This window comes from Callithrix jacchus, chromosome X (genome assembly GCF_049354715.1).
Source record: "Callithrix jacchus isolate 240 chromosome X, calJac240_pri, whole genome shotgun sequence".
NCBI classification, from domain to species: domain Eukaryota; kingdom Metazoa; phylum Chordata; class Mammalia; order Primates; family Cebidae; genus Callithrix; species Callithrix jacchus.
Window position 1 is genome coordinate 24,435,334 of NC_133524.1, and position 25,036 is coordinate 24,460,369.

At 44.5% G+C, this 25,036-nt stretch overlaps 1 protein-coding gene across 2 annotated transcripts in view; it reads right to left on the reverse strand.

Moving 5' to 3' along the window:
• Positions 1-2,349: 2,349 nt before the first annotated feature.
• Positions 2,350-25,036, reverse strand: part of ACOT9 (acyl-CoA thioesterase 9) — a 43,751-nt gene continuing 21,064 nt past the window's right edge. For both annotated transcript variants that reach the window (XM_008989078.5, XM_003735703.6), the window contains 10 exons: positions 21,963-22,046; positions 21,152-21,255; positions 11,807-11,880; positions 6,807-6,874; positions 5,722-5,833; positions 4,851-4,941; positions 4,617-4,702; positions 3,491-3,578; positions 3,191-3,341; positions 2,350-2,807 (listed from right to left, as the gene is read on the reverse strand). In XM_008989078.5, the coding sequence (XP_008987326.1) occupies positions 2,701-2,807; positions 3,191-3,341; positions 3,491-3,578; positions 4,617-4,702; positions 4,851-4,941; positions 5,722-5,833; positions 6,807-6,874; positions 11,807-11,880; positions 21,152-21,255; positions 21,963-22,046 (965 nt within the window). In that variant the 3' untranslated portion in view covers positions 2,350-2,700. The remainder of the gene's footprint in view (positions 2,808-3,190; positions 3,342-3,490; positions 3,579-4,616; positions 4,703-4,850; positions 4,942-5,721; positions 5,834-6,806; positions 6,875-11,806; positions 11,881-21,151; positions 21,256-21,962; positions 22,047-25,036) is intronic.

The window sequence follows — 25,036 nt, forward strand, 5'->3', positions numbered from 1 at the left end:
GAGAGGGTCTTGCTATGTTTCACAGGCTGGCCTCAAGCAATCCTCCCACCTCAGTCTCCCAAAGTGCTGGGATTCTATGACCCGCCACTGTGCCTGGCCTAAAATTTTTTTGTTAAAGATGCTTCTCACCAGTCGGGGGCAGTGGCTCACCAGTCTGTAATCACACGACTTTGGGAGGCCAACGTGGGTGGATCACCTGAGGTCCAAAGTTCGAGACCAGCCTGGCCAACATGGTGAAACCTTATCTCTACTAAAACTACAAAAATTAGCCGAGCATGGTGGTGCACACCTTTAATCCTAGGCACTCGGGAGGCTGAGGGAGAATTGCTTGAACCCAGGAGGCAGTGGCTGCAGTGAGCCAAGATTGTGTCACTGCACTCCAGCCAGGGTTACAGAGTGAAACTACATCTCAAAAAAAAAAAGAAAGAAAGAAAGAAAGGCCAGGCGCGGTGGCTCATGCCTGTAATCCCAGCACTTTGGGAGGCTGAGGTGGACGGATCACAAGGTCAGGAGTTCAAGGCCAGTCTGACCAACATGGTAAAACCCCGTCTCTACTAAAAGTACAAAAAAAAAAATTAGCTGGGCATGGTAGTGTGCACCTGTAATCCCAGCTACTCTGGAGGCTGAGGCAGGAGAATCACCCAGGAGGTGGAGGTTGCAGTAAGCAGAGACTGCACCACCGCACTACAGCCTGAGTGACAGAGGCGGACTGTCTCAAAAAAAAAAAAAAAAGCTTTCCACCTAATTCTGAGGCAGAGCCAAGTTTGTGACCACTAATAAAGAACCCACAGTAAACATTACCTCCTTGGGAGCACCTTTTTCAGAGATGATTTTTTTCTTCTATGTAGCCTGTTTTGTATCTTCTGAACTTGATCAAGTTACCTTCCTGTCAAGAAAGAAACGGTCTTGACCTCAAATTAATGGGAATGCCTCCCTTGGGCTTCCTAGGTGACACTGTTTTTAGGTATGACCTCCCTCGCTCTATTCCTTGAAAGCAGTACAGGTACTGGGCAGAGGTGCCCTGGACCCACGCTGCCTGGTTTTGAAACCCAGCATCTCCACGTGTTATATATCAGACCTTGAGTAAGGTACTTAAGCTCTCCGTGCTTCAGTTTCCTGAGTGGCCTAACACTGAGAGGGGCTTACAGAACCTGCCCATTAGTGTTGATTGGAAGAAGTAAAGGTGCTCACACCTGCCAAGTGCTGAGGCTAGGGCCTACCTATCACATGGCAATGCTCCGGAAGCACAAGCGGCTATGATTATTGTGGTTCCTATTTTGTTTAATCAGATATATCCTGCCTAGCCACTAGCAGAATGTGCTTAATAGCTGTCTGGTGAATGAAAGAATGACCAAATGGTCCCGTTTCCTGATCTAGATCATCTCTAAACACTGCCTCATGGTATGGCTTCAGACCTAAAGTTTCCCACAAATCTTTACAGATGCCGTATCTTTTGTTAAATCCCTTCACCCCAACTTTTCATCAACGCTCTGACAACAAATGCTGGGAAACAGGGAAGCAAAGGAATCATGTACAGCTGATGGGATTTCAGACAACATAGAGGAACTGGTTAGGCTTAAAGAATGTCATCCAAATGCCCTGGCAGGAAACCTTGTGTACCGACAGTTCCAATGTGTGTAAGAAAAGAATGCATTCAATGATATAAAAAGGCATTCTGGCTGGGCATGGTGGCTCACACCTGTAATCACAGTACTTTGGGAGGCCAAGGCAGGAGGATCAGCAGGTCAAGCGATGGAGACCATCCTGGCCAACATGGTGAAACCCCATCTCTACTAAAAATACAAAAATTTGCTGGGCATGGTGGCGTGCACCTGTAGTCCCAGCTACTTGGGAGGCTGAGGCAGAATTGCTTGAACCCAGGAGGTGGAGGTTGCAGTGAGCCCAGATCGCAACATTACACTCCAGCCTGGCGACAGAGTGAGACTCGGTCTCAATCAATCAATAAAGGCATTCTGTCCTGAATCTTTTTTTTGGGGGGGGGATGGAGTCTCAGTCTGCCGCCTAGGCTGTAGTGCAGTGGCGTGATCTCAGCTCACTGCAACCTCCACCTCCTGGGTTCAAGAGATTCTCCTGCATCAGCCTCCCAAGTAGGTGGGACTACAGGCACCCACCACCAAGCCCAACTAGTATGTTTGTATTTTTAGTAGAGATGGGGTTTCACCGTGTTAGCCAGGGTGGTCTTGATCTCCTGATCTCGTGATCTGCCCAACTCAGTATCCCAAGGTACTGGGATTACATGTGTGAGCCACTGTGCCTGGCCTCTCAATTTTTTTTTAAGCAGATGGGAGGCAACATGGTAGGTTCATAATTAAAACTGTTTTGGAAGTATTTATTGTTTATTTATTTATTTTTATTTTTATTTTTTTTTTTATTTTTAAGACGGGGTTTCACCATGTTGGTCAGGCTGGTCTTGAACTCCCGACCTCAGGTGATCTGTCAACCTTGGCCTCCAAAGTGCTTGGATTACAGGCGTGAGCCACCATTCCCGGCTGGAAGTATTTATTGTTTAATAGTTCTTTCTCCCCTCAGCCCCATCCAACCACTCTCTCTTTCTGTTCTGATCATCCTAAAGGCTGAATCCATTCTCCTCCTGTATGGAGAATGAGAAGCAATACTAAAACCAATACATATGATCGGGTCTTCATCAGATATCATGTCGCTGCAGGTGGAGTGCCAGTTTCAACACGTGTGGCTTTCCTTGGACTCCAAAAAGTAGTCCTTTCTCAAGGTCACTGGGCCACTCATGGAGCTGAAATGCCGCTGCCCATCTAAGTACAACATGGACTCTGAAACACAAGAAAGAGAACCCTGGAGAAATGTGTAGCACCTTAGAAAACATCCTATCATCATAGAGATATGAGACTACTTGGGAACACTGAGAAAGAATGAGATGCACTGTTGGGCTGAGGGTGCCACATTCCCATGGGAGCAGGCATGACTCCTGGCCCCTTCCTCTGGCTGGATCAGCTTTTGACTACCAGTGGCTGCTTGCCTGCCTGAGAGCCACAGGTATCTTTGGCCTTCAGGGCGGCTGAATCTGAAATGCAAAAACTCCCAAAGACATGCGCTTGGGCTGACAGGCATCGATACACTTCCTACAATTCAAAAGGAGAAAAATGTCCTCAGAAGTTCTTCCCTTTGTTAGGGACAAGCAATAATCACTGCTTACCTCCATATGTTTTGGGGAAAACCAATGGCACTTCTTTTTCTGACATGAAAGTGAAATGGAAGACATTGGTGGTTGTATGAGTTTTCTCCTGCAGAGAGGCCACTTCACTGTGTACTCTGACTTGAATGTAATTATTCTGCGTAAAGCATACCTAACAGATTACAGACACTACAGTCGGTCAACTGCATGAGGAAGGGGAAAAGGCAGTCATAAGAGAAAACAGTAGCTTTTGGACATGAAAACTTCCAGGCTCAAATGGAAAAAAAAAAAGTTGTATTTCATCTCTCATCACACACCTACCTGCGAAGAAAGAAAAAGCAAGGAGCCAACCTCAACGGGTTTCTGAAACATGATGTCATCTACTGCTACCACAAATGGTCGAGAACCACTGTTGGGGGAAAAGACAGAATTGGGGATAAACTGCAAAATTCCGATGACCTCAATTTTTTCCCCTAACAACTAACTGAAGCGAAATAAAAAGAACGAAGAATAAAGTTAGGGAAGAAGGAAATGACCCTACCACTGAGAAACAGTAAAGAGATGCCATTGTGACCACATTAGGACCAAAATAACGATATCTTCTCCCTTCTACATATCATCACTATATTTTCTGAGTGGGTTTTTTCATGTACGAACTTACAAAGTCAGAGCAACACCTACTTTTTTTTTAGACGGAACTTTGCTCTTGTTTCCCAGGCTAGAGTGCAATGGCTTGATCTCAGCTCACCGCAACCTCTGCCTCCTGGGTTCAAGCGATTCTTCTGCCTCAGCCTCCTGAGTAGCTGGGATTACAGGCATGTGCCACCATGCCTGGCTAATTTTGTATTTTTAGTAGAGACAGGGTTTATCCATGCTGGTCAGGCTGTTCTCAAATTCCTGACCTAAGGTGATCTGCCTGCCTCCACCTCCCAAAGTGCAGGGATTACAGATGTGAGCCACCACACCTGGCTGAGAGCAACAACCTTCTAAAATGAAGATCAAACTCAGCTGGTATGAGTGTGGTATTCAATTTAAAAACATAACATAGGCCGGGCATGGTGGCTCACGCCTGTAATCCCAGCACTTTGGGAAGCCAAGGCAGGCGAATCACCTGAGGTCGGGAATTCAAGACCAGGCTGACCAACATGGAGAAATCCCCATCTCTACTAAAAATACAAAATTCACCGGGCATGGTGGTGGGCACCTGTATTCCCAGCTACTTGGGAGGCTGAGGCAGGAGAATCATTTGAACCCTGGAGGCAGAGGTTGTGGTAAGCCTTGATCATACCACTGCGCTCCAGACTGGGCAACAAGAGTGAAACTGTCTCAAAAAAAAAAAAACCATAACATATTCCCACACACACCAAGACTGGTCCAAAATGTTTAAATTCAGTGGGGTGATATAAATTGCTTCTCAGAAGTTAAGGCTGCCTTACATGTAACTCACCCAAAGCTACAAGCAGTAGCCCATGCAAGTTCATATGCTTTCCTCATAAGGAAACCACCAAAGATCCGATTGAAAATGTTCCGCTCCTACAGGACATAAAATAAGTATCAATGAATACAAACTTATGGCCACCTTTGCATACAGAACAGAGGCCAGTTTAAAGGTGTGTCAAATCTTGGACAAATATCATGAATGGAAGCTATCCTATTCAGATTTCTCACTAAATTATAATACCTGAGGGTGGCAAATTTCCAAGCTCTTCAGTTTTGAATTCTCCATCCACACTGCATTAGGGGGCAAAACTCGACTTCGAAAACTTAGAGTCCTGTACAAATGAATATTTGTTAAACCCTGTTAATGCCATGGTTCTGCTGTTGAAAACTAAAAACATTTGTAAGCCACTCCCAATATACTCAGGCAACCATGGCTTTGGAGAAGGCTAAGGTGTAGGCCTGGCACAGTGGCTCATGCCTGGAATCCCAGCACTTTGAGAGGCTGAAGCAGGCAGATCACCTGAGGTGAGGAATTCGAGACCAGCCTGGCCAACATGGTAAAACCCCATCTCTACTAAAAATATTTTTAAAAATAGGCAGGCATGGTGGCAGGCACCTGTAATCCCAACTACTTTGGGGTGGGGGTGCTGCGACAGGAGAATTGCTTGAACCCGGAGGCACAGCTTGCGGTGAGCCGAGATCATGCCACTGCACTCCAGCCTGGGCGACAGAGTGAGACTCTGTCTCAAAAAAAGAAAAAGAAAAAGGCAGGGTGTGGTGGCTCACACCTGTAATCCCAGCACTTTGGGAGGCCGAGGCAGACAGATCACCTGAGGTCAGGAGTTTGAGACCAGACTGACCAATGTGGTGAAACCCCATCTCTACTAAAAATATAAAATTAGCCAGGTGTGGCGGCCCGTGCCTGCAATCCCAGCTACTCCGGAGGCTGAGTCAGGAGAATCGCTTGAAACCCAGAGGCAGAGGTTGCGGTGAGCCGAGATCATGCCACTGTGCTCCGGCCTGGGAAACAAGTGTGCAACTCCATCTCAAAAAAAAAAAAAAAAAGGCTAAGGTTTAAATGTTTTCCCAACACGGAATCTCATCGTCCTTACTTTGGATCCAGTGTGCTGAGAAACATCTCATGGATGGTGGTCCTCTCCTCAGCGCTGGGGGCCATTTTCAGTAACGATGTGGAGCTGAAAGCAATTCTTCTCCCCTTGTTTACTGGAACATGGGAGAATAAGGAGCAATGATCAGGAGGGTCACACTGTAACACAGGGAGCTCTGACGGGGAATGCCTTTTAATCTCATGGAAAATTATACACATATCCAAGAGAAAACTGCAGAGGCCACATAAAACTCCCAGTGAGCCTTTGGTTCCACATGGAAACTACATTGGCTCAGTGTGAGATCACCTGAAATCATCCTGATCCAGAGCCCTGACCTGCAGTTATCCCATCAAGAGGTATTTCTCACTTGACTAAAACAGAGAAAGCAGGCCGGGTGCAGTGGTTCATGCCTGTAATCCCAAGACGTTGGGAGGCTGAGGCAGGAGGATCGTTTGAGTCCAGAGCTCAAAACCAGCCTGGGCAACACAGAGAGACCCCTGTCTCTACAAAAAAAAAAATTTTAATTAGCCAGGCATGGTGGCACGCGGTCCTGGCCAATATGATGAAACCCCACCTCTACTAAAAATACAAAAATTAGCCAGGCATGGTGGCGCATGCCTGTAGTCCTAGCTACTAAGGAGGCTGAGGCAGGAAAATCGCTTGAACCCAGGAGGCAGTGATTGCAGTGAGCTGAGATCATGCCATTGTACTCCAGCCTGAGCGACAGAGCGAGACTCCATCTCAAAGGTCAGGAGTTTGAGATCAGCCTGGCCTACATGAAGAAACACCATCTCTACTAAAAATACAAAAATTAGCTGGGTGTGGTGGTGTACACCTGTAGTCCCAGCTACTTGGAAGGCTGAGGCAGGCAAATTGCTTGAACCCGGGAGGCGGAGGTTGCAGGGAGCCAAGATTGTAGCACTGTACTCCAGGTTGGCAACAGAGCAAGACTCCATCTCACAAAAAAAAAAAAAAAAAAGAAAGACATTTGACTGGTATGAAGAGCCATATAAAATCTTAAGTAATCTGTTCTGCAGTATAATTAATGTGCTTTTAAAATTTATTTCATTATAAACAAAGTAATGTACATTCTCCTTGTCTAAAGAGCTCCTCTTCCTCTGGGCTTTCAGGGATGAGTGGATTTACAAATGCCGGCCTAAAAAGAAGAAAAGAAAAGAATATCATTTAAAATATGCTGCTATCTAATAAAACTTGAAGATGAACAATCACCCACTAGTTATAAAGAATCTGCTTTTCATTTTGGGTAGTGCTTACCCCTGCCTTACATATGAACACTAACAGTTAGGGAAGCCTTATGGTTACAGATAACTGCACACTAGAAAGTTCACATTATAAAGAGGATTCTGGCATTTGCCAAAATGTTTAACCTGATTCTAATCATGAGGAAACGATGAAATATAGGTTATAGAACATTCTACAAGAAAACTGGCTTGGATTTTTGGTCAATTTTTGAAAGACAGCAAACAGCAGAAAGACTTCTAAAGAAGCAGGATAACCAAATGCAATATACAATCCTTGAGGGACTGGATCCGGAATCAGGGAGATAGCTATAAAAGACATTTTAGGGACAACTGGTGAAATTTGAATATGGATCACATATGAAATCATTGTATCACTCTTAAATTTCTCAGATCTAATAAAGGCATTGAGGTTATGTAGAAATACCTGGTTCTTAGGAAATACATGCTGAACTACCGATGGGTGAAGCAGTCTCAAACTCACTTTCCAATGATTCATGAAAAAGATACGTAAATGTGTGTATTTATAGAGAGAGGGCAAGAGAATAACACAAATATAATACAATTTAGGTGAAAGGCATGTTTGTTGCATTATTCTTTCTACTTTTCTGTAAGCATCAAATTTCTTGAAATAATAAGGGAAAAAGGATAATACTTCACTGTGGTAGAATCCAAACATTTGATGAAACAATGGAAACAAAAGAATTGAAACAAGCCAGGCATGGTGGCTCATGCCTATAATCCCAGCACTTTGGGAGGCTAAGGCAGGAAAGATCACCTAAGGTCAGGAGTTCGAGACCAGCCTGGCCAATGTGGTGAAACCCTGTCTCTACTAAAAATACAAAAATTAGCCAGGTGTGGTGGCAGCCACCTGTAATCCCAGCTACCCAGGAGGCTAAGGCAGGAGAATCACTTGAACCCAGGAGGTGGAGGTTGCAGTGAGCCAAGATGGCATCACTGAACTCCAGCCAGGGCAACAAGAGCAAAACTCTGTCTCAAAAACAAAAGGATTGAAACAACAGCTTGGAAACGTGACATGCATTAGCTGGAAGTGAAACTTGTAGCAGTGGCCTCAGTGCTTGATTAGAAGCCCCAGGCCAGTCACTGGCTACAGCAGGTCAGCTGGGGCTGGCAAGAAGGGACAGACTATATGGGTGTTATTCTTCCCTCAGATTACTAAGTGATCAACATACGTTTCTATCTTAACTTGGCTTTCCAAGTCAGCTTTCCATGCAGCAGAAAAGATTTTTCACTGCAGACTCCTAAATCAAGTTTCTAACACAAATGAGATTTTCCACAGGCCCTGATTCTGTCCTGTGCAAAGAGCAATCCCTCCCATCCCAGCTCTACCCCCACAATTACTTTTTCTCAGTTTGGATATCTTGGGTGTAACTGCTGTTAGAAACCATGAATTCAATTTCAGAGAAAAAAGATTATGTAAACTAAGTTGAACTCTATATGGTTAAATCGAACTTGAAATGACCATATAAACTAATGAGGCTTTTTTTGAGGCAGGGTCTTGCTCTGCTGCTCAGGCTGGAGTGCAGTGGTGTAACCTCATCTCACTGTAACCTCCGCTTCCTGGGTTAAAGCAATCTTCCCACCTCAGCCTCCCACATTGTCTGGCACTACAGACGCATGCCCACCACACATGGCTAATTTTTTGTACTTTTAGTAGAGATTTCGCCATGTTGCCCAGGCTGGTGTTGAACTCCCTGGCTCCAGCAATCTGCCCACCTCGGCCTCCCAAAGTGCTGGTATTACAGGGGCAAGCCACCACACCCAGCCCTCATGAGGCTTTTTGTTTATTTAAAATATATCCTAGCCCTGTCCACTGAAAAGGCCTAGAAACAATAACAAACTAGTAACAATGTTCAGTTCCAGTGCCCAGATTTTGTCTAAATACTGTTCCCCCTAAAAGGAACCCCAGAACTACTTGGGGAAACGGTTGACTCCAGGCCTGGGGCAGGAAATATGTAACATGAGCCCAAGACATCTTATGCCAGAGAGCAGGAAGGTAGCAAAGAGATGGGGGAAAGGATGCATGAGCCAGCTGAGAGGAGCCCCCACTGACCAAAGATGGCATACTCGCAGCATCAAGAGAAACAATGGCTGCAATTTATTGAAATGCATGTCATATATTAAAACCATGAATTCATAATGATACTTTCCTGGCAGGACACAGTGGTGCATGCCTGTAACACCAGCACTTTGGAAGGCCGAGGCGAGAGGATTAAGAGCCCAGGATTTTAAGACCAGTCTGACCAACATGGCAAAAACCCCATCTCTACAAAAAATTTAAAAATTAGCTGGGCAGCTACTCAGAAAGCTGAGGCAGGAGAATCACTTGAACTGGGAGGCGGAAGTTGCAGTGAGCTGAGATCGTACCACTGCACTCCAGCCTGGGCAACAAGAGTGAAATTCCACCTCAAAAAAAAAAAAATTAGCTGGGCATGGTGGTACGCATCTGCGGTCCCAGCTACTCAGGAGGCTGAGGCAGGAGGATTGCTTAAGCCTAAGAGGTCCAGGATGCAGTGAGCCATGCTCATGCCACTGCACTCCAGCCTGGACAGCAGAGCAAAACATGTCAAAAAAAAACTGGGGCTGGGCACGGTGACTCATGTCTGTTATCTCAGCACTTTGGAAGGCCTAGGCGGGCAAATCACTTGAGGTCAGGAGTTCAAGATCAGCCTGACCAACATGGTGAAACCTGTCTCTACTAAAAATACAAAACAAATTAGCCGAGCATAGTGGCGCGTGCCTATAGTCCCAGCTACTTGGGAGGCTGAGGCAGGAGAATCTCTTGAACCCAGGAAACAGGCTGCAGTGAGCCGAGATTGCACCACTGCACACCAACCTGGAGAACCAAGCAAGACAGTGTCTCAAACACACACACAGACAGAAAAACAAAAAATGAAATAAAATTTAAAAATATGATACTTTTCTGAAAAGCCAAAAAACTGGGAAAAGTATATCATCACTAGCTAGTGAACCAACTCCTTATTCTGAAAACAAGTAAATAAAAGACAGGAGTGAAGCATGGATCCGAACTCTCCATTTCAAACCCAGTTGCCCTAGTTGTTAGGAGAAAGCTCTTCTTTACAGAACCCCAGCTAACAAATGCGGAAGGAATGACAAAAGTTGAGAATTACTTGAAACCACCTAATGATAATGATCACAGCAATGATCAGCAGTGGACCTTGGAAGCACTGGATAAAGACCGCTGGGAAACTCAGCTATTTGCAGGACGACAAAGTACACCCCTGCAGACTGTTGCTGATAGGAAGAGGAAAAACTGAACTTCACAAAGAGAGATTAGGGTGTCACGGCCTGAACCCACACACCAATCTTAGCATCACTGTGAGTGGGACAACCTTTACCTCCTGATATGATGCAACATGAGATACAACACAAGATATACGACATCACCTATGTAGTACTCTCACCATATATGCTCAATCCAAATCTAATACAAGGATTTAGATCTAACTTCAGGTGACAGAAATTACTAGGGATAGAGAAACAAGACCAACCAACAAACAAACAAACCACCCTGAGAAAGCAATAGGGCAAATCCAGAAAGCGGGACGCTGTTGAGAACTACTGTCCAGCCTCTCAACGAGTGAGGAAGAAACAATAAGGGGACTGTGAAGACGCAACTACTCTGGATTAAAACAGATTTCAGATTGCACAACTTGGCTGGGCGCGGTAGCTCACACCTGTAATCCCAGCACTTTAGGAGGCTGAGGTGGGCAGATCACTTGAGTTCAGGAGTTCAACACCAGCCTAGGCAACATGGTGAAACCCCATCTTTACTAAAAATACAAAAATTAGCTCAGTGTGGTGGTACACGCCTATAATCCCAGCTACTCAGGAGGCTGAGGCAGGAGAATTGCTTGAACCCGGAAGGTGGAGGTTGCAGTGAGCAGAGATGTACCTGGGCAACAAAAGCGAAACTCCATCTAAAAAACATATATATATTCTGTTAAGTAACTACATTACTATTACCTGGCCTAACAAAAATAAGTCCTTAATATATTCTAATATGCAGTTCATATCCAGTTTTCTCCAAATATATTTTGAATGATTTGTTCAAATCAGGATCCAAATATGATCCACACATTACATTTGACTTTTATGTTTGTAAGTCTGTTTTTTTTTTTTTTTTTGGCAACAGCTTTATTGAGGTATAATTCGAATACCACACAATTCATCCGCTGAAAGTGTACAATTTAATAGCTTTTAGTGTATTCACAGAGTTGTGCAATATCTTTTATTTATGAGACAGAATCTTGCTCTGTTACCCAAGATGGAGTGCAGTGGCACGATCTCAGCACACTGCAACCTCTGCCTCCCGGATTCAAGTGATTCTTGTGCCTCAGCCTCCCCAGTAGCTGGGACTATAGACACGTGCCACCACGCCGGGCTAGTTTTTGCATTTTTAGTAGAGACAGGGTTTCACCATGTTGGCCAGGCTGGTCTTGAACTCCTGACCTCAAGTGATCCACCCGCCTCGGCCTCCCAAAGTGCTGGGATGCTGGGATTACAGGCATGAGCCACCACACACAGCCTGAGAATGTTCTCATTTTTTAAAAGATGCCTACACTAAAGTATTTTAGAGTGAAATGTCATTATGTCTGGGATTTGCCTTAAAATATTATAAATTTTCTTTAAACAAAAAACAGATGGAACAAAAATGGCCAGAATGTTTCAATTAAAACTGTTAAGTCCAAGTGATAGGTATATAGACATTGGTTATAGTCTTCTCCCCAGTCTTACGTATCTTTGAAATCCTTTGAAATAAACAATTATGAAAAAATACCAATTACCCTTTATTTTCAGAATCACGAGCCACCATTACAAACGTTGCATCCAAAACAGGACAAAATTCATCATCATGCAACTAAAAAACAAAGGAAAGAAAATGTACATATGAGAAATAGATCTATTGGGAAGACCTACCACAATTCTAACAGACAGTATATATGCTTTGAGAAAGCCTGAACTTAGCCAGGCACAATGGCTCCCACCTGTAATTCCAGCACTTTAGGAGGTAGAGGTGGGAGGATCACTTAAGGCCAGGAATTTGAGACCAGCCTGGACAATATGCCAAAACCCAGTCTCTACTAAATAATACAAATATTAGCAGGGTGTGGAAATGCATGCCTCTAATCCCAGCTGCTCAGGAGACTGAGGCATGAGAATTGCTTGATAGGAGGCCAAGGTTGCAGTGAGCTGAAATCGCAGGTCTCTGTCTAAAAAAAAAAAAAAGAGAGAGAGAGAGAGAGAGAGAGAGAGAAAACCTGAAATTGGAAAAAGAGGAGAAGCATGCTCATTAACCACCATTTGTGGCCAGGCACGGTGGCTCACACCTGTAATCCCAACACTTTGGGAGGCCAAGGCGGGCAGACCACGAGGTCAGGAAACCATCCTGGCCAACATGGTGAAACCCTATCTCTACTAAAAACAGAAGAATTAGCTGGGCCTGGTGGTAGGCGCCTGTATCCCCAGCTACTTGGGATGCTAAGGCGGGAGAATCGCTTGAACCCAGGAGGCAGAGGTTGCAGTGAGCCAAGATCTCACCATTGCATTCCAGTCTCAGTGACAGAGCGAGATTGTCTTAAAACAAAACACCATCTGCTAAGGGCCTACCTTAAGCCAGGCACAGTACTAGGCTCTGGGAATGGCAGGATGACAAAGGAGCCTGTGGCCTAGCAGAGGAGAAAAATACCTCAAAGCCCAAACAGGAGGCTAGGCACAGAGCCCCACACCTATAATCCCAGCATTTTGAGAGGGCAAGATGGGAGGATCACCTGAGACCAGGAGTGTGAGATCAGCCGAGGCAACACAGCGAGACCCAGTCTGTAACTAAAAATTAAAATTAAAAAATTACCCAGGCATGGCCATGCATGCCTGTAGTCCCAGCTAGTTGGAAGGCTGAGGCAGGAGGAACCCTTGAGCCCAGGAGTTCGAGGATACACTGAGCTATGATCACACCCCTGCACTGTAGCCCAGGTGACAGAAAACATCCCATCTCTAAAATAAAACAAAAGAAACAAAACGCAAACAGTACACAGCGTGAGATGGGCAGCCAGCATGGAATTTGGAACTGTGCAATACTGGGACCCAAAGACAAGGTTCACAGAGGGTATCATCAGCATTTAATTTACCTGCTTGCCTCAGAATCTGAGCTTCCTGCAGGGTTTACCTGTCCTCCTGATGGCACGCGTACCCAGGTGGACCTCCCACCATGATCCCAAACACTGGTATCTTCCAGGGACCTGTTTGTCTTTTTCTTCCCCCAGGAAGAGGGTCTCACTCAGTCACCCAGGTTGGAGTACAGCAAGTGGCAAGATCATGTCTCACTGCAGCCTTGACCTCCTAGGCTCAAGCAATCCGCCTACCTCAGCCTCCCAAGTAGCTGAGACCATAGGCATGCACTACCACACCCAGCTCATTTTTGTAGAGATGGGGTTTGGCCATGTTGCCCAGGCTGGTCTTGAACTCTTGAGCTCAAGTAATCTGCTGGCCTCAGCATCTGAAAGTGCTGGGATTACAGGCATGAGCCACCATGCCTGGCCCTTAAGATGTTTCTTTATCCCCTGGAAGTCTGTACTTCCAGGAAAGTCATACCATAAAGTAATCACAGAGCTATTTATAACCTGAAAGTATATTCGGTTCCCTCCTCAACAAACGACATAAGCCTCATCACTACTGCCTACTCAGGCCCTTACCGCCTTCCCTCTCAATTGCAGGAATGGTCTTACCAGTCTCATTATGCCTCTGCCCTATTCAAATCTTTCAACAGTTCCTCCTTTCTTACACCAGCACCTGGGCTAATCCTGTTAGCGCAGCATATAAAGCCCTCCACAACAGAGACCAGGATTCCTCTCCAGTTGTTCACCAAACACTGTGCTCATACCTGCACCTTTTCCTGTAGCCACAGCCAACAACTGAGAGGTCCAGAGATAGAGCAGGCTATTGACTGCCTCCTGTCTATGTGTCTTTACCTGATGCTTTCCTCAGCAGCCTCATTCTTCAGACACTCCTCCCTGCCCCATCCTGATTCCCCAGACCCTCCTCCATTCAGCCCCCTTAATAGAGTCCTCTTGTCCAGGTGTGGCGGCTCATGCCTATAATCCCAGCACTTTGGGAGGCTGAGGCAGGTGGATCACCTGAGATCAGGAGTTTGAGACCAGCCTGACCAACATGGAGAAACCCCATCTCTACTAAAAATACAAAAAGTTAGCCAGGCGTGGCTAATGCCTGTAATCCCAGCTACTCAGGAGGCTGAGGCAGGAGAATTGCTTGAACCCGGGAGGTGGAGGTTGCAGTGAGCCAAGATCACACCATCACACTCCAACCTGGGCAACAAGAGCAAAACTCTGTCTCAAAAAAGGGAAAGAAATAGAGTCCTCTCTTGACAGTGGTTCTCAATGTAAGAGAGGCAGATATCACAATGATAGGGGGGCATTTGAAAAATATAGAGTCGTTTTGGTTGTTACACAACTTGAGGGGCATTACTGTGGAGGGGGGTAACCAGAGAGCTAAATACCTCACAATGCAGGGGACAGGCCTGCAGAACAAAGAATGTTCCCACAAGAAATGCCAAGTGTCCCTGTTGAAAAATACTGCATAACACTATACTGTATCATACTCATTTGTGTTTTTTTTTTCTTTATTCTGCACTGTCTGTTAATTCCTTTAGCCAAACTCATCTGTTAATGTGGCTATCTTCCTACTACACCATGAGCTCCTCGAAGACAAAGACCATTTTCCTTCCATTATATCCCTAGTATAGCACAAAGACTGGCAGCAGATCCCTGATCAACACTTGCTAATGAAGGAGGCAGGTTCGAGGCACTACTAGAATGTAAACTCTAAGAGAATGGAACTCTAACTGTTCTGCTCACTGCTGTATACCTAACACAGGATGGCACTCAATAAATGATTGCTAAATAAATGGATGTCAGGAAGTCAGCTAGGTGACTCAAACCCAGGTCTTTTATTGTTGAGGGGTACAGTCCATAGTGGGAGAGAAAAGACACGTTCACACACGGCTCTGCAGGAGACTAGCAGGTGCCAGGAGAGCGAGTCAGAGGCAGTATTGAGGGAGGGGCCTGGGGAAGGAACAGGTGTTACATGCTGGGAGGATAAGGAAAGCGATCGAGCATGAAGTTATCCTGGAGCACAGGGGGAATGTGGGATAGAGAGCCACAGCACGAGCAAGTCAGGCAAAGGAAAAAGCATAAGGAATTATACACATTCACTCACTCCCAGATGAATATCCCTTATCCAAAATGCTGGGGACCAGAAGTGTTCTGTATTTCAGACTATGTTGGATTTTGGCTGTTTGGATTTGCAGTGTTTGCATTACTTACAGGTTGAACATTCCAAACCCAGCGAGCATTTCCTTTGAGCATCATGATAGTGGTCAAAAAGTCCAATATGGGAGCATTTTGGATTTCAGAATTGCAATGCTCAACCTATATTTAAATTACGGTTTACTATCATGAACAGTCACTAGTGCCAAGCACTAGAATGCAAAGATGAATAGCTCGCTATTCTTCAGATGCTTGACGGCCAGTGGTGAGCATTAAGAAGGTATATAAGGCCGGGCGCGGTGGCTCACGCCTGTAATCCCAGCACTTTGGGAGGCTGAGGTGGGCAGAGCATGAGGTCAAGAGATTGAGACCATCCTGGCCAACATGGTGAAACCCCATGTCTACTAAAAAATACAAAAATTAGCTGGGCATGATGGCACGTGCCTGTAGTCCCAGCTACTCAGGAATCTATGGCAGGAGAATTGCTTGAACCTGGGAGGCGAAGGTTACAGTGAGCCTAGATCACACCACTGAAATCCAGTCTGGCGCCTGGCGACAGAGACTCTGTCTCAAAAAAAAAAAAGAAGGCATATAAATGATAAATGAAAGGGAATATAGTGGGAAAGGTAGGCTGGGCTGGTTTATGAAGCCCCTTGGGCTCCAATTAATCAAAGGAGTTTTTGGGTTTTGTTTGAGACGGGGTCTCATTCTGTCACCCAAGCTGGATTACAGCAACGCGATCTCAGATCACTGCAACCTCCATCTCCTGGCCTCAAGCTATCCTCCCACCTCAGCCTCCCAAGTAGCTGGGATCACAGGCGCACACCACCACAACCGGCTAATTTTTTGTACTTTTTGCAGAGATGGGGTTTCACCATGTTGCTCAGGCTGGTCTTGAACTCCTGAGCTCAGTAGATCCACCTGCCTCGGCCTCCCAAAATGCTGGGATTGCAGCCATGAGCCACTGTGCCTGGCCCAGTCAAAGGAGTTTAGACTTTAATCCAAAGATAATGAATAGTCACTGAAGGTTTTTGAGAAGGGAAGTGACCTGATTCAAGATCAGCTTTGGAAGACTTATGTGGTAAAAATGTGTAACATTAACAGAGAGAGGTCAGGTTAGAGAAAGCCAGATTAATTAAAAGACCATTAAGGCGCTCACACAAGAAGCAGTGTGGACTTGAATAAAACACAGGGCCACAAGGATATGGGGAGAAAGAATTCTGGGGAGTCGCCGTGGGTGATGAGTTTGCAAGACCTGGCAAAAGACTGCATGGGAAAGTGAAAAAGCAAAGCTGTCACAAAGGTTTGGAGCTGGAGGACCCAGGAGGCTGGCAAAGGGGAGAGTGGAAGAGAATCGCGATTGGAGCCATTCAGTTTGGAACGTACTGTTTATTGGAACTTGAAGTAGCAACAGCACATCTAGGTGGAGAAATACAAGAAGCACTCAGAAAAGTGGCTCAAAAGGTCAAAAGCAGAATAAAAATTTGAGGCCACCTCAACAGTATTTATATTAGCATTATAGCCAGGCCGGGAATGGTGGCCCATACCTGTAATCCCAGCACTTTGGGAGGCAGAGGCAGGCAGATCACTTGAGGTCAGGAGTTTGAGACCAGCCTGGCCAACAGGGTGAAACCCCATCTCTACTAAAAATACAAATATTAGCCAGTTGTGGCGGTGTGCAGCTGCAATCCCAGCTACTAGGGAAGCTGAAGCATGAGAATCGCTTGAACCCAGGAGGCAGAAGCTGCTTAAGCCGAGATCATGACACTGCACTCCAGCCTGGGCAACAGAGTGAGACCCTGTCTCAAAAAAAAAAAAAGCATTGCCCATAGTGGTTACTGTGTGATAGACACTACCAAGTACTTCACATGAATGGGTTTTTTTCAAATTTCTCTTACCATATCATATAACACGGTACTCTCATTACCATTTTCTTGTTACATTTGAGAAAACAGAGGCTCAGAGAAGGGGTTTACCCAAAGCCACATGAGTAGGAAGCAGCAGAGTTGGGATTAGAACCTAAATCTATGTAAACCAGAGGCAGAGTGCTTATCCACCCACCACCTCTCTGGAATAAAAAGGATCACTCAAGTCATCCATTATTAGTCAAACAGCCAGCGAATAATGCAAATTTAAAACAGAAGTGTTTACTTGTCTGACACTGATTTCCATTGGTTCTCTCTCAATAATTCTTGTATCTCTTTTTCAACCTATTTCTCCAAGATTCAAATTGTCAAGAGTTCCTAAAAAGCAGGTCCTGTGCCAGGAATCTGCTGTGCATGGCACTGAGGGGACTAGGAATTAACCAAGAATATTTTTATTTATTTATTTATTTTTTAAGACAGAGTCTTGCTCTTTCACCCAGGCTGAAGTGCAGTAGCACGATCTCGGCTCACTGCAACCTCCACCTCCTGGGTTCAAGCGATTCTCCTGCCTCAGCCTCCCAAGTGTCTGGGACTAAACGCACATGCCACCATGTCCAGCTAATATTTTGTACTTTTAGTAGAGACAGGGTTTCACCAGGTTAGCCGGGATGGTCTCAATCTCCTGACCTCATGATCCACCCTCCTCGGCCTCCCAAAGTGCTGGAATTACAGGCATGAGCCACGGCGCCCAGTCACCAAGAATATTTTTTAAAACACTGTAGGCAGGTCATAGCAGCATCCCAGCAATGTTTTGTTTTTAAAACAGTATTACTGGCTGGGCATGGTGGCTCACGCCTGTAAATCCTAGTACTTTGGGAGGCCAGGGCGGGTGGATGGCTTGAGTCCAAGAGTTCAAGACCAGTCTGGGCAACATGGCGAAACCCCGTCTCTACTAAAAACACAAAAATTGTCTGGGCATGGTGACACACATCTGTAGTCCTACCTACAGCATGAGGTTGAAGCATGAGAATCACTTGAACCCTGAGAGGCAGGGGTTGCAGCAAGCTGAGACTGTGCCACTGCACTCCAGCCTGGGTGACAGAGTGAGACTGTCTCAAAAAAACAAACAAAATAAAGCAGTATTACTGTCAGTTACATCAACATGGGAATTGAAGGATTCAATCACTTGCATGTAGTACTGAATTTAAAAATGCCTATTTTGACAAATAACTACCACAGAGTTAGCTTCAGACTCTTTCTGAAAGTGTGAAAGTTTTTCTCACCAAAACGTGAAATGCTTCATCATTCCATAGCAGGGGAAAATGCATCTGAATAATAGGTCTACTGCAGTGGCCCCCAATCTTTCTTGCACCAGGGACCAGTTATGTGGAAGACAATTTTTCCATGGACTGCAGTGGGGTGGGGGGGCGGTGGTTTGGGGATGAAACTGCTCCACCTCAGATCATCAGGCACTAGATTCTCTAAGGAATGTGCAACCTAGATCCCTCATATGTGGACCTCACAAGAGAGTTTGCGCTCCCATGAGAATCTAATGCTGCTGCTGATCTGACAGGAAGCGGAGCTCAGGCGGTAACTCTCACTTGCCCACGGCTCACCTCCTGCTATGCAGCCCAGTATCTGTGGTCTACAGAATACTCTGGCATAACAGAATAAGTCATTCCTAAGTAAGTTTTCCATAATAGGCAGGGCACAGTGGCTCATGCCTGTAATCCCAGCACTTTGGGAGCCCGAGGTAGGTGAATCATGAGGTCAGGAGATCGAGACCATCCTGGCTAACACAGTAAAACCCTGTCTCTACTAAAAATACAAAAAATTAGCCGGGCATGGTGGCACATGCCTGTAGTCCCAGCTACTCAGGAGGCTGAGGCAGAATGGCTTGAGCCCAGGAGGCAGAGGTTGCAGTGAGCCAAGATTGTGCCACTGTACCCAGCCCAGGCAACAGAGCAAGACTCTGCCTCAATAAATAAATAAATAAAAAGCTTTCCACAGTGAAATCTTGGACATAAACCAAATCATTTACTTCTGTGTATGGTACTTTTTCTTGTCAAATTTTTTCATTTGTTTGTAATAGCTATTCTAAGTTTTACTCATTAGATGGGCTGTTCCTAACTACTGTAATAGCCCAAATGACTGTTAAGGGTCCAACTGTGTACCCCCAAAATAGAAATCCTAATACCCATAAATATGAATGCGGCTTTATTTGGAAATCAAGTTGTTGCGGACATAACTAGGTAAGATGAGGTCACGCTGGAGTAGGGTGGGTCCTTAATCCATTATGATTAGCAGCATCCTGACAAGAGACACAGAGACACATGAGAGAACATCACGCGACGCCAGAGGCAGAGACTGAATGAAGTGCTACAGCTGCAAGCCAAGGAACGCCAGGGATTGCCAGCAAACCACCAGAAGCAAGAAACAGACAAGGAAGCCTTCCATCTTACAAATTTTAGAAGGAGCATGACTCTGCTGACACCTCGATTTTGGATTAGTAGCCTCCAAACTGTGAGTCAATACATTTTCTGCTTTTATGCCACCACTTGATGATACTTTGTGGTACCACTGTCCCTTGGAATTCACATGAGATTGGTTCCTAAACTCCCCACCACCACCTGCCAATATCAAAATCCACAAATGCTCAACTCCCCTATATAAAAAGGTGTCATATTTATGTAAGACCTATGCACCTCCTCCTGTATAGTTTAAATCACCTCTGGATTACTTATAATACCTAATATAATATAAATGCCATACATTGTTGTTATAAGGCCAGCCATGGTGGCTCATGCCTATAATCCCAGCACTTTGGGAGGCCAAGACTGGAGGATCACATGAGGCCAGAAGTTCAAGACCAGCCTGGGCAACATGGTGAAACTTCATCTCTATTTCTCTATTTTTAATTTTTTTAAAGATGAGTCTCACTCTTGCCCAGGCTGGAGTACAGTGGCGCAATCTCAGTTTACTGTAACCTCCACCTCCCAGGTTCAAGCAATTCTCATCCCTCAGCCTCCTAAGTAGCTGGGATTACAAGCATGTACCACCTGCCTACTTTTTGTATTTTTTTAATACAAACAAGGTTTCACCATGTTGGCCAGGCTGGTCTTGAACTTCTGGCCTCATGTGATCCTCCCGTCTTGGCCTCCCAAAGTGCTGGGATTATAGGCATGAGCTACCGTGTCTAGCCCTGTCTCTATTTTTTTAAATGGTTATTATACTATATTGTGTTTTATTTGTATTATTTTTCATTGTTTTTTTCCAAACATTTTCAATCCATGGTTGGTTGAATCTGTGGATGTGAAACCCATGGACACAGAGGGCCAACTGCACAGCAGTCCTGGGAAATGAATACACTAATCAATTCCATTCACTCCTCCGATAACACAGACTTCTGTGAAATTCTCCTGGGCAGAAGCAGAAATAAATACCTTAACATGGAGCTGTATATGTTTAGAAAGTAATAAATATTAAACACCAAATAGTAAATTAGGCTTTGCCTACAAGGAGGATATTAATAACCCACCATCTGTATGACACAGATTTCAATTTTTATTTATTTTTTTTGACATGGAGTCTTGCTCTGTCACCCAGACTAGAGTGCAGTGGCATGATCTCAGCTCACTGCAACCTCCGTCTCCTGGGTTCAAGCGATTTTCCTGCCTCAGCCTCCCAAGTAGCTAGGATTACAGGCATCTGCCAACATGCCCAGCTAATTTTTTTATTTTTAGTAGAGACAGGGTTTCACCATCTTGACCATGCTGGTCTCAAACTCCAGACCTCACGATCCACCACCTTGGCCTCCCAAAGTGCTGGGATTACAGGCATGATTTATCGCCTCCGGCCTTCAATTGTTTTTCTAGAAGCAGTGAGTGGCATACCTGTCTACAGATACATAAGTAAATAAGCTTTTCTTGCATGGAGGCTAGCTGGTTTTATTTAAACAGTGGACAATCTTCAGGTGCTTATCTACCTGGAACATTTGCATCTTCACTTCCATGGATGTCTTCCCAACCCAGCTAACATGGCCACTGAACTTAATGTCCTGTTCTGGGCTCAAGCTCTTCTTACACATATCTGCAAAACAGAAGTCAATCAGAGTCCAAATCATACCAAAACTTTTCTGTTCTGTAAATGGACAATTAGAAATTATGGCAAATTCCACTACACTTCTTTTTTGTCTTGAAAACTAAGATAACTTTTTTGACACACAGAAGAAATCTAACTTTTTTGACACACAAAAGAAATTTTTTTTCAAAACTCTGTGTTTTTGAAAATGTAAAGTAAAAAATAAAAATAAAGCTGGAATCATGTAAAACTCTTCCACCTAATTATAATAAATATCTTGGTATATAGCATTCTAGACATTTTCATGTGCATATATACATTAAAATTCCCCATAAAGGGCCGGGCACAGTGGCTCATGCCTGTAACCCCAGCACTTTGGGAGGCAGAGGCGGTTGGATCATCTGAGGTCAGGGGTTCAAGACCAGCCTGGCTGACATGGTGAAACCATGTTTCTACTAAAAATACAAAAATTAGCTGGGTGTGGTGGCACAGCCTGCAATCCCAGCTACTCAGGAGGCTGAGGCAGGAGAATTGCTTGAACCCAGGAGGTGGTGGCTGCAGTGAGCCAAGATCGAGCCATTGCACTCCAGCCTGGGCAATAAGAGCAAAACTCCATCTAAAAAAAAAAGGAAAAAAAAGGAGTACTTCCAGTAATCTCAATAATATCTTGCAATTACTAAGAATTCTAAGTATGCACAGAAAATGATATGACTTACCAATCTTATCCACCAGGGCTGTAACTATCGATAAAGGAGACATCTTGGCTGAATGGATTTTGTTGTGCATGTAACAAATAAGAACTGCAGGAAAACAGGAGAGTACCAAATTTCAAAAAAGGCAGAATTCTTTCCCAACATTTAAAATTTACTCCCTGATTAATTCAAGAAAGATGTTCCGGAAAAAAATAATAAAATAAAATAAAATTTGCTCCCTGAAATCCATGAAGAGTCTTGTCTCGTTTTGAAGACCCAGCCCCCAATATTGCATTGATGATCTTATCCTAGGACCAAAGACTTTTATAAATGGGAGGATTTGGGAGATCCTCCAATCGCCCCCTCAATTTTAAGTTTTGGTGAAGAACACAAAGCCCAAAGCAAGCCCAGAGCCACCAGGTGGCTTGTTATCACTGCACACAGACTCAATGCCCAAATCAGAATAAGGACTCAGCACACAAGTCTGATAGTATCAAACATCTTCAGGAAAGAAAAATCACAAGGACTTGGCTACCTGTTTTGCCCTTGGCTCTGTCCTAATTAATCATGAAACAATTGTTTCACTCAGTGACCCCTCCGTCTTCATAACACCCTTGGCTCCTATACCACACTGTGGTTATCTGTATACTTTCCGTATTTTACCAAGTATTTAGTGTGCCAAGCATGTTCACGCACCTTACAGACATCAACTCAATTAAAGTTGTATAATTATATGTTGACTGGCTCCTAACTTCCCCCATGAGCCATTCAAATTTGTATCACAAACTGTTAGGACGGGATACGTGGCTCAACGAATATTTGTTGAGTAAACATAAATCCTTCCAACTATGCACCTGCTAAAGGAATGATAGGCTAAAGGCAACAAACTGAGGGAAAGATAGGCTAAAGGCAACAAACTCCATTTAAAAGTCTTTGTCCAGAAAAGAAATCAGATGGCTCTGACCTATGACAACAGCAGTAGAAATAAAAAGACTACGAGTTGGCGAACGATCCAAGATGGCCGATCGATAACAGCTCGGGATTGCAGCTCTCAGTCAAAGCACAGAGAACTAGAGGATGCCACACTTTCAGACTAATTCTGGTCGCTCACGGAGCAGAAGATCTCCAGTGGAGGAACTACACGGGTCACCAGCGAGACTCTTGTGGCCAGAGCAGCGGCTTCACCGGCACCTTGGAGCGGCAGCTCTTGGAGCAGAGTAAACAGGGCCAGCTCCCCTTCTGACCAAGGTTTGGAGGACCCACAAGGGTCCCCAGCACGACTCCTGAGACCGGCGCAGGTGCTGTGATGGCACCTCAGCACAGCAGCTCTCGGCACAGAGCAAACGAGACTGGTTCCCCTTCTGACCGAGGTTTGGAGCCCGGGGAAGGCAGAGTCGCCCATCACGGACACAAGAAGGAAGCCAGACAGGAGAATCCTAGGCAGAAAAGCACCATCAGTCTTAACACCGCTATTCTGGCCCTGGGAACTAACAACTTGGATGTCCAATCAAGAGACCTAATCTGAAAATTGGTAATTTCAAAGACGACAGGAGGATAAATTTACAATGACGGGAAGAAACCAGTGTAAAAAGTCTGAGAATACTCAAAATCAGAACGCCTCTCCCTCTAAAGATGATCACAGTTCCACATCAACAATGGAACAAGGCTTGATGGAGAAGGAGCACATCCCAATGACAGAATCACTCTTCAGGGAATGGATAATAAGAAAATTCTGTGAGTTAAAAGAACATCTTGTAGCCCAACGTAAAGAAACTAGGAACTTTGAAAAGAGGTTTGATGAAATCCTATTGAGAATAGACAACTTAGAGAGGAATATAAGTGAATTAATGGAACTGAAGAATACAATACAGGAACTCCGAGAAGTATGCACAGGTTTAAACACTCGAATTGTTCAAGCAGAAGAAAGGATAACAGAGGTCAAAGTCCAACTTAATGAAATAAAATGTGAAGAAAAGATTAGAGATAAAAGGATAAAAAGGAATGAGCAAAGTCTCCAAGAAATGTGGGACTATGTGAAAAGACCAAATTTACGTTTGATAGGTGTACCTGAATGCGACGGAGAGAATGAATCCAAGCTGGAAAATACCCTTCAGGATATTATTCAGGAAAATTTTCCTGAACTAGCAAAGCAGGTCAATATTCAACCCCAGGTAATACAGAGAACACCACAAAGATATTCCTCAAGAAGAGCAACCCCAAGGCACATAATCGTTAGATTCACCAGGGTTGAAACGAAGGAGAAAATACTAAGGGCAGCCAGAGAGAAAGGTCAGGTTACCCACAAAGGCAAGCCTATCAGACTTACAGCAGATCTCTCAGCAGAAACTCTACAAGCCAGAAGAGAGTGGGGGCCAATATTCAACATCCTCAAAGAACAGAACCTTCAGCCCAGAATTTCATATCCAGCCAAACTAAGCTTCACAACTGAAGGAAAAATAAAATCTTTTATGAACAAGCAAGTACTCAGAGATTTTATTACCACCAGGCCTGCTTTACAAGAGCTTCTGAAAGAGGCATTACACACAGAAAGAAACAACCAGTATTAGCCTTACTAAAAATATACCAAAAAGTAAAGAGCACCAACATAAAGAAGAATTTTCATCAACGAATGGATCAAACAGCCAGTTAACATCAAATGGCAGTAACCCTAAATTTAAATTGACTAAATCCCCCAATCAAAAGACACAGCCAAAACCCAACGGCATGTTACATCCAGACCTGTTTCACATGCAAGGATACACAAAGACTCAAAACAAAGGAATGGAGAAAGATTTACCAACCAAATGGAGAGCAAAAATAAATAAATAAATTAATTAAAAGCAGGAGTTGCAATTCTCGTAGCAGATAAAATAGATTTTAAAGCAACAAAGATATAGTGGTAAAAGGATCAGTACAACAACAAGAGCTAACCATCCTAACACCCAGATACATAGAGACTTAGATTCAACGAGACAGAAAATTAATAAGGATATCAAGGACTCGAACTCAGATCCGGAACAAGTAAACTTAATAAATATTTATAGAGCTCTCCACTTCAAATACATAAAATATACATTCTTGTCAATACCACATCATAC